At 36.6% G+C, this 10870-nt stretch overlaps 1 protein-coding gene across 1 annotated transcript; it reads left to right on the top strand.

The window, feature by feature from the left end:
- Positions 1 to 4222: 4222 nt before the first annotated feature.
- On the top strand, positions 4223 to 8295 carry Smp_142080 (hypothetical protein; the record flags this gene model as incomplete). The annotated part of the gene is made up of 2 exons (XM_018791697.1): positions 4223 to 4403; positions 8048 to 8295. The coding sequence occupies 2 exons, from the start codon at positions 4223 to 4225 to the stop codon at positions 8293 to 8295; spliced, it is 429 nt and encodes a 142-aa protein (XP_018645117.1).
- Between the last annotated feature and the right edge of the window lie 2575 nt (positions 8296 to 10870).

The following is a 10870-nucleotide window of genomic DNA, read 5'->3' on the forward strand; positions in this document are numbered from 1 at the left end:
GTTTTTGAACTTTCAGTAAATCAGCCAAGACATCAGCGATTTGCAACAATTAGCTGTTGATACATTCACCAACTAGATCATAAGATCACTACAAAAACAACACCGATTAAAAGCGACGTTAGTGGTACCTTCATACAGACTTGAAAGTCTTTTATGCATCCGTTAAGGATTTCTACCCTTCTCTTCCAATACTTCCATGGGAATTTTGTATTCTCTCCATTTATTATTGGCTTGAAAATCTTCCTCTTGCGTCCGTGTCACTCTCGAATCGGTCCTATGAACGAGTGGTTGTACACAACTTTTGCAATGTTATGTAGCTGTGTATATTATCCTACCTTTTTCTCATTACTCAGAAGTGTCACATACCCCTGGAAACTCTATTCGGGAGGGTATGTTAATTAAAGACGAAAAAATTGTGAGCTCAGTGCTCATTGTTTCATGATCATATGAACAGTTATTCCTAAATATTTGAGTAAATAATCCCCACTTTCTGTGCTCTGGAAGTTAAGTGTTCGCGTGAAACCGAAGGTCCGGAGTTGGCGCCTCGCGTGCAGGAGCATGGATGCGCACTTCTGAGGAGTCAAATACTATGAAGAAACAGCCCCAGTGCCTTCGGGTTCTCAATGGCGGTCTGATATTGATCGGTTGATGATCTCAACTAAAAGTCAACAATCTCCAAAACCCTATACTGATAGTCCTTAAACTGCCGGAAAAATAGTCCATACCGACTACATCATGTAATCACCTTTAAACGTTACCCGACTTTGCCAGACTAATTTTTTATACAAAACACGACGTCTGAATTAAAAGCTTTGGAGATCCATATGTTGAGCCCAACTGTATGTATAACAGTTATCACCACTAGGCCATCGTAACTATACAGTGGATGTATGAGACTAGAACTGCTTTGAGAAACAAGATAGCAACACGTTTTTTTTCAAAAGAGATCCTCAGAAATCCAAAGTCGATAAATTGATCTGACCCATTGGAATTCCTCCGCAAGAGTTTTTAAGACAACCTTATAGAAACAAGAGCTCATAACCCTTGCAGCGCATTTCCTGGTCGAACAGTTACAAGGGCAATTGATAGGATTGTCTGTGTTTTGATACAACCAGACGGATTGATTTCTTACCGCTTTTCCTCCTTGAAATTCGCCAAACAGTCAACGGAGCTAGCTGACGGCACACGCCTGATTCCACCAGATAGCTGGTCAGCTCTGACGACAAACACGATTGAATCTGCAAGTTATTTATTGCAAACTAATCATCAGCTTAAACAAGCACTTCCAGGAGAACACATAACAGCTCAAGTTGGATGGTTATGAGTTTGCTGAAAGCCTCTTAGTAACGTTGAAATATTATGGCTCAAGTAATCACTGACTTCAATATTTTGTGTTGGCATTATATTTCCTATTATCCCATACATAACGTTTAAAGGTTTGTAGTCTTGAGAATTACAACCTCACGCTTCAATTGTTTTTTTCGCAATCTGAATAAAAGCATACTGCAACCAATCTACGGGATTTCGGTCCATATAAATCGGGGACCAATTACCAACATCAAATTAATATTCGCCACGTACATCTATGCAAACGTTTAACGACGTACGAATTCTCTTTGTTTATGTTGACTTATTGATGAAGCCACTACAGCAACGGTATAAAGATTTTGTGGAGTAATCAGCCAGAAAGTTAAACGTTTAATCATCGATAAAGATGGGAAGGAGACTGTTTTGACAAACCAACTAAAGCTTTCATTCTTGGATAACTAACGTATAAAGGAAAATGTCTCATTGAACAAGCAAACTCAACTACATTTTACATCGAATTCAGGGAACCGCAGCATATTCACCAACAAATACACATTTTCAACGTGTCTCAGTAGAGCAGCAAACGGATTAAAACTCTACTTTTACCTCGTAAGTTAATAAAAATAGAATGCGAAAAAAACTACACAGTTTATCCGATATTAAGAGTAATTGTTTTTTTAAGCACAGTGATTATAAGATTATTTGCATTCAACTTGCTTGGTGAACTCACCATTTATTTATGTCGTAGTCACGCGTGTATATTTTAGATCGTTTGTCAATAATCAATGTCGGAACAGCTTTTTTTCTGAATATACCAGCGGAGTTGATTGTTTTCGTATCATTATAAAGTACCATTGACATTTACACGTTTTTCGGTTATGCAATTATATACACATGTTACAACTGTACACTAACATATCACACAACACCAATGCACATCTTATATTTCTAAATGTGTGCATGTGTATTTACACAGTTCTTTTCGTTAATGAGCGCCACGTATTTTTGTCTAAGCTTTAGGGCGTGTATTCTTCTTCTCACTCACTTTTATATCTCTGGACACTCTGGCGGGAGCTCTGCGGAGATGGTTAACATAGACTTATTTTGTAAGTAATTTTTATCGCCATTCACATCCTTCACAAATTCACCCAGTTCGCATGATCATTTCTATCGATTACAAAATTATTGCCAAAATATGACACTGACCTTTCCGTTACCAGTTTGTTCTCGGTGTACATTACACACTGATTATCAACTACATCAAGGCAAAGATTTGTTGAAATTTTTGATGGTTATAATACAAAAAGCAAGTTGGGTCAGTGATAGTGCTTCAACAGAACCCCTCCTGTTATGTAGTGGAAGGTTCATCCGATACAAAACAACGCACGGAATGGGCAAAATAAAGTTAGTAAATATAATTATTCGGTACCTGTGAATCAATAGAGATATCCCCAACAGAATAAGATCAACATTCTGTCCTTGAGGACTCAAATAACTAGTAAGACAGTCCCAAGAAACATTTATGAAAAAGAGATGAACGACCGATCGATTATGCGGCTTTAAATTCAGTCACATAAGGTCATCAGGAGTGGTACTCAAAGTATTTAGTTTACTACAAACTTATGTTGTGAGTTTTAAGGTTCTTTATGGCAGCTTTGAGTGATTATGCATGAAAAACTACGTGCACACACCTTTTGATCCAGTTCGTCGCTCTAATTTAAATTGTAAGTTTATTCATCCTGATCCCTCCAGGTATATATCCCAGTGATTTTTTGACTACAGACGAGACGGTCATCATTCACTTTTTTATGTTTTTTGTATTTCTTGATCCTCTGCTGAGTTCATATGATTCTCATGAACAATATCCATGTTGTTTCACTTTAGATTTTGGTTGCAGAGGCCGCTGTATTTATTTATTTCTTCTTTTTTATTGTCTTGCTTAAATCAACTATCAGTGTGCATTTTTTGATTGCGGATTAAAGTACGCTTCCAGTACTCACAATACTCATTCTTTAAACATGTAATTCTCAGTACTTCTGCCAGTGATATTTCCATAGATCGAAATATTAACTTTTGAACAAACTGCACGCGACCTATACAGAAAGGATGGAATGATATTCGAGTATTAATACGAAAATTTATCACCTAAAACTGGTAGTTAAGTATTGTGTCAATTTATCTACTTTATATAATTTGTGTTTGACTGTTCGAATTTACGGACCAACTATTAGTTTAATAACTGAATGATAATATTTGCCCAGGCAATCATCTACATTTAAACTCATAACTTTATAAAGCATGTTTCCTTACCAATTACTTTGATCCTAGTATCAACTGACCAAGAACATAACCACCTGAACTCACCTCTACGATTTTCATTAATTCAAAAGTCGTTTTACTTTGGAAATAACCTCAATTTTACTGATTTTTATTATTTTCGTTTCACCCGAGCTTTCAGCTTGGTTTTTTAGCACAGATGGATTGCTGCTAGCACTGGCGTCCAGGACGCATGTTTCGTCCTATTTGGGACTCTTCAGTTATGCGCGACTACATTCCAGGGTTGAGGTTCACTCCTGGACTCCAGCCCAGTACCGTTCGTTGAAAAACCATCGCATTATCCGCTTAGCTACTGAGCCCTGACAGCCATTAGCTTGCGGGATGTTCCAAACAACCAGTAAAAAAGTGAATTTCGGCTTGTTTATAATTTTAACTTCAGACTTTCGGTTTTCATCTTTATTTCGCTTTGGCTTTTAACAATTCAGGACCCGGAAGCTAAGTGGTTACAGTTTACTGCAAAATTTACTTTCAAGACAACAAACGTATAATCGAATCTGATGCCACTCAGCAAGGAACTTCTTAAATGTATATAGTGAGTATGAGTAGTCTAAGAAATAAACGAATATGCTTCTCCTACATGATAGAATTCATTCAACGCCGTTTCGAATCCTACCCAACCCATCAACATTCTGCTCAGCATGATACGCCTAAATGCACCAGCAAGGTCGACCGGTGTATTTCTCGTACAATAAGTACGACAAGTGGGGATGCGTTACTGGAAAACGAAACGGAAAACGGGTTGTTAGGGAGCGATTTTGGTAGGTGCCGTGGAGAAGGTAATATTAACGCTAACGGAAGATGATGATGGTCCAAACTCACTGGATGTCAGTCATGTCTTTAGGTTGGTTGAAATGATGTGTCACACAGACAATCAATCTGTACAATCGTGTGTGAATATTTCCAATCATAGTGCTTACTTGATCGGCTACAATGTTCCAGAAAATGTTACACAGCAGCAAACAACTTGAGGTTTACACTGAAAAAGGACAAAGAAAATAATTGTTGTCAGCAACTATTTTGTGGGTCTCCAGACGCCAACATCACGTTCAAATATGTGAACGCTTGAGAACTGAGCTAACCTACACACAGTCAACCTATCTCATGCGCTTCAAATATGGGATTCCCGCCGTTCTCCGAGACGTTCAAGGTTGTAAGAGAAAAGCGCGGTCAGGTTTGTAAGTCTACCACTTTTTCGTCGACATTTATAATATGCTAAGATCAAAACAAGCTTTGATCTTAAGATTATTGATCGAATTTTTGGTTGTGTCGACACTTTTATTTGAGTAGTTGCAGCCAGCTGGAAGGTAATTAAATCGAGAGTTCATACACATCTCATCGGGGGATTTACTCCATTGGCAGCTGCAGCCAAATGATCTAGTTGCTCGTTACAATTGACTCCTATTCTAAATCGTAGCGGATTCTAAATCTCCTATCAGTACCTATGGTTGTAATTATCAGATTGCCTTGATCATACTTCAACACTGTTTGGTGTCAATCACATTCATTACAAGATATAAGCGTATTCTGTGTGCTTATTGAGTCGTTGGCTCATTTTTATTGTTCTTTCCTCCTTCGGCTTTCTTCGCACACTCTACCCCGGCACTTGAGTGCATTCAGGTTGAACTCATGCCACCACAGCTAACTTTTATCCTGCGCCCTGTAGTTATTTTCTTCTACTTCTCTACTCGTATTTATTTCTATTTTATTATTTTCCGAGTCAGTGTACATCAACCTAGTGCAATAGTTCCTGTCGTCATCTCCATTATTATCTATTAAGAATGGATAATTTACAGTTGTCGAAGCAGTTAATCATTCAAAGTCAGACAAAGCTCTTGTCTTTTTCAGTGCGCCGATAGCACCTTTGATAGACTATAGATTTAATCATTTCACTCAAGGTTATATTTTAAGACCCTTGGATTAAACTTGCATATGTGTTACGTTCTGCATACAAGGTGACCTAGGATAGTTATCATGGTTTATCACACATTTATTGTCTAAAACATTTTAGATGTATCAACCAATGTTGCAATTTTAGTTTAAGTGGGTCACGAAATAAATTTAAACTTGATCCTCCTTTTCCCCCACTCGAATTAAGAAAACTCTGGACACAGAGTGTGATTTCATAAGCCAGCAACGGACAAAACACCTGTGCCATATAAGTTTTCTCATCAAGTAACTAACTCCTAGAACCTACTACTAGAAGAAGTGTTGTCCATACCTTCAACTAAGTCATTTAAAAGAATAGACACTCACAGAACCCTTCTAAAACAGGACTAGTACGTGCTGTCGTCATTCTTTCAAGATAAGTAATACAAGTCTTGGTAATCTATTTATGGACATGTATTTACATAAAGTGTTTATAAGTTCTTCGAAGTAGCTGTGATTCATATCACACAAGGCCACATCCATCTCGTGACCGAAATCACTACATTAGACCCCGTCGAAAGTTTGGTATATTTAAAAATACACTAGTTATATGGGTAGCTGTTGGTGTACATCAAGCTGTCCAAAAGATTGAATGTGAAATCATTTAGACTTGTTATCTTCAGGCTTATGTGTTAACCTTTAAACATGGTGTGCATTCGTTCTTTCAGACGTACAAACTCCGCCTAACACTACAACAACACATATTTACGGTCCTAGTGTAGATATGCTCACGTTGAGCACACCCTGAAACTATGATTTGTCATATAATACGTGTCAAAAGATATGCCATCCAGTTTTCAACTGTTTTTGCAGCATTTTTAAAACGCGGACACATGTCATTGGATATATCTTAGGCTCCCTTTTCACTCGGCCATCGTCGTGCACCATACATTTGACGTCCTTCAGTGTTCTTTGACAAAATTAACTTAACCACAGTTTATTTTTATAGTCTCTGGATATGGTTTATAACTATGTATGGGCTGCTTGGTGCATAGTTTCACGTACGCAGTTATCCATGTAAATCAAGCAAAATGATTGACGTCGATCAAGTAGTCAACTGGAAATACGCAACATAAAACCTGGCACATATATACATTAGTTTAAGTTGCTATATCCTGTTAGCACAGCAACATGAAATTGTTAGAACAAATCTCAGTGTAGAAAATGTAGCAATAGTATTAGTGGTAATAGAAAAGGCTAGGTGTTGAAAATACAATTTGAGACTTCATACTGATCGGAAAAGTTAGTATTAAAATTTTTGGAGTTAGTGAGACTTTCCGAAAAATACGGGACCATCATCCACTACCACTTCAGAAGGTTGGGACGCTAGGTGGAACACCCTGAAGAACAGTTCAACTGCTCTCTAGTTGTCTACTCTTACTAAGGACCCTGGATGGAATATCGACATTAGCCTCTCAACTCCTAATGAAGTAGAGAAAGCCATAGCTAATCTAAAGTGAAGTTTTATTCATTTTGATCATAGTCAAAATATGTTACAAAAATAAGTTTAATATGATCAAAGGTACATTCACATAGGTTGAAGACTTTAAACTACTTTTAAGACGAAACTAGCTACCTGTCTCGATAAATCACTCTGATTTCAACTATTTGATATTATTTTGAAAATAATCAAGCACTTGTTTGTGTCGGCTGTTCAATGTTAGAATGCTCGCCTGTCATGCAGGCGGTCCGGGTTCGACTCGTGACCGATCCACACCGTTTGCCCTCAAATGCCTTGGTACGGCCGAGGGTGGGAAGAGTCTGCTCTCACATGACCACGCATATACAGCCACTGACAGGGAAGTAATACTCACTGCCTGACGGAAAGTGAATGCCTGGTACTTTAACCGGACTGGTGGATATGGGGTATCCACCTAAAGGAGTTGGAATACCCTCATTCCACACTAATGGTGAATATGGGCTCCAGAATCCTGAAGTAACGAATGGAGTATGAACCAATTGTTGGTCACCGACCACTATGGGACTACATCACCTTACGTTGCTCTACTACCTTGTGGATCAGACCTTTAGGTCAAAGTCTCTGGGTGTGGCCACCTAAGGAAACCACCTATTTCTGTTTGAGCACCCGGGTAGTACCACGTCCCACACACAAATCAAGTGACTTTGTGTAGCGCATGTGTATTCAGTGCCGCTTCGTATCAATATTTGTGTGTTCAAATAAATAAATAAACTTCATGTTTTATTTTCGTCGATTAGTTTCTCCTTTGAATTAGGCTCTCGTTTCCACGTGAACGTATCACTATAACTTATATATTCTCATGTTATTACATTGCTAATTCCTAAGTTTATTTCTGTTTAAATCATATTTAGAATTGGTGAAAATTCATTCAACACCATCATTCATACCAGTTTAAAACTGGCATGGTGTCATTAATAAATTAGAAGAGATCAAAGACTTCCATTTTTTTTCAATTTTCCTGACTCATTACCATCGCTTCTTTTTTCTTCTAGTAAGAAATTATGAAAAAGAAAAGATCAGTTGCTACTGAATTAGTTCAACGTGCTTCATCAGTCCTACCAGCATTTACTGATATATTTGACGAAGAAACATTTTATATATTTTTCACTTGTCTTGTTATTTTATCTTTTATAATAGCATTTAGTATAGCATGGTATTTTGATGTCACTATTAAAGATGCTGATGATTTAAAATCATCAAATAAAAAATCAAAACGACACTATTCAACCAATCGCTTAAAATAACTACTTATTTGTTTGTTTTCTCCCGGATATTTTATTGTTCATTTTATCATATTACTTAATTTACTTACGCTTGTTACTCCCAATGGAGTATATAGGCCGCCGTTCAACATATTACTTAACCCCTATAATAGTTAAAGTTAATGATGTTGTATTTTATTCTAGTCAATTGAAAGTCTTTTGTCGAATTATTTTCCCCTCATATTTGTGCAATATATCTATATATATTTGAATTCACTTACCTTATTCTTATGGTTATTATGTAATAATGGACTTTTATTTATTTCAAGTTTATTGTGATATAATTAGTATTAAATTGATTGGATCATCTTATTTCAAGGATTAACATCATTGAATGTTTCTTATTTAACTGTTAATTTATATAAATAAGAAACTAGTACCATTGTTTTCTAATATAAAAAGAAATACATGTATTCTTATACTAGTCATCTAGTTCTTACTTGTTATGTTTTCTCATATTACGACTTAACTACTCTTATTGGTTAATAGCCCCCAAATGCCCTGGTACGGTCGAGAGTGGGGAGAGTACGCTCTCCCTCTCGAAATGCTCTCACATGGCCACGCGTATATAGCCTCTGCCAGGGAAGTCCTACTCACTGTCTTCTCGTGGCACCGGTGTTGTTTACGAAATTGACAGGACGAAAAGACAATGTCAGGCGCTTTAACCGGGTTGGTGAACACGGAGGGTCCACCTAGGGGAGTTAGAAAAGCGTGATTCCAAACCAATGGTGCACATGGGCTCCAGTATTCTGAGGGAGCGAATGGCATATGAATCAATCGTTGGTCACCGGCTACCATGGGATTGCATCTCCTCACGATGCTCCACTGCCTTGTGGGTTAGACCTTTAGGTCAAAGGCTCTGGGTGTGGCCCCCTGAAAAAACCACCTGTTTCGGTTTGGGCACCCGGACAATATCACAGCCCTCACACATATCTGGTGCCCCTTTGTACCAATATTTATATGTTTAAATAAAGAAATAAATGTTAGATCCCCAGAACTCACTTGGTAAATACCTTATTTTTTGTAATTTTACTTTGGAATTTTGAATTTCTTTGTCTTCGATTCAAAAGCGCTCTTTTCACCTTCATGTCGTATTTCTCACTCGGTAAAATCTTAAACGCTATGGGTCCGTTTTGCCTTTTAGTATGCTATTTTGTAACGCTTCCTAAGGACAGTTTCATGTTGTATATATGCGTTTAATTTGTGCCTGTTGGGATCGCTTGTGCTTCTAGCTGCTTGCGGAATATATTTATTCCTCGTTCGGACTTCGACTTCTCTCTCTAGTTAGCGGGGCTGGGACGCATCAGAATAGCTAGCTCATTTGGTCTTTGGTCACAAGTCGTTGTTCTGTCTGCAGACTAGGTGAACTCGTAATCGATTCAAACATAGCAGTTTACATTTGAACCTTATTGATTTTCGTGATTATACATTTAATATAGCAGTATTGTTTCATCCACTCGTCTTCATTTGAGATGTAAATCGTTGATACCTATTACTGAAGAGTCATGAAATAGGAAGAAATAAATATCCAACTCTCTCTTTGAACTCACATCTCTCACTACGTTTGGATAATTGAAGTTCCTATGGTTACTATGAAGTCATAGGTTTCATTTACAAATACTGACTTCAGAACTTAGGAGGTAGAAATACATAGTAGTTTGAACCACTACACTTTCAGACGGAAAGTTCTCTTTATTGATAATTGATTTGAATCCTTAACTTACTGGTTGAAATCTAGAAATCTAATCCCTGAATTTATTTTCATCGTCAAATAGATGAGGAATTGCGTTTATGATAACTGAGTAAATAAGCAAGTGTTTTTAATAAGTGATTAGTAACATCGAATGGTTTTATCAAACGAAATTTCAATATACTTCACATCTATCCAACGACAGTTAACTAAAAAACGCCATGAGAAACAAGTTGGATTCATGATCATCTTGTTAACTGATTTGGTTTGCTTCTGCGAATATGACATGATTAGAAAACAATGTGAATTCAATTAAGGTATATGCAGAAAGACAGTGGTATATGGTATATATAATACAAACAATATCAATTAGAAGCTTTACATCACAATTACAACTACCTAGGAAATAATTTCGAAAAACTAAGTTAGTTTCACTTAATATTGTTTGTTTAAATCTTCCCATTGATGTTTTAGGACTGCAACTGGTCAGTCTTTAATTGGCATATGTGCATACTGTGCGTATTGCCTCGATATTACCTTAATTCTTAAGCAATATAAGCGAAGATGGATAGTGCCTAGCATTGTACTCCTGGACGTATGAACAGCCTATATGCAAACGTGTACCAGATATGGCTAGACATCTATTGAGATTCACTTAGATATCGCCTGCCCTCGTATTTTTGTATTTTTTTTTTTTTTTTTTTTTTTTTTTCTTGTTTTTTATTTTTTTTTTTTTTTTTTTTTTTTTTTTTTTTTTTTTTTTTTTTTTTTTTTTTTTTATTAATTCTTTAATTTTGTTTTTTTTTATTTTTTTTTTTTTATTTTTTTTTATTTTTTTTTTTTATTTTTTTTTTTTTTTTTTTTTTT

The sequence above is a fragment of the Schistosoma mansoni genome (genome assembly GCF_000237925.1).
Source record: "Schistosoma mansoni, WGS project CABG00000000 data, chromosome 1 unplaced supercontig 0094, strain Puerto Rico, whole genome shotgun sequence".
In the NCBI taxonomy this organism is placed as follows: domain Eukaryota; kingdom Metazoa; phylum Platyhelminthes; class Trematoda; order Strigeidida; family Schistosomatidae; genus Schistosoma; species Schistosoma mansoni.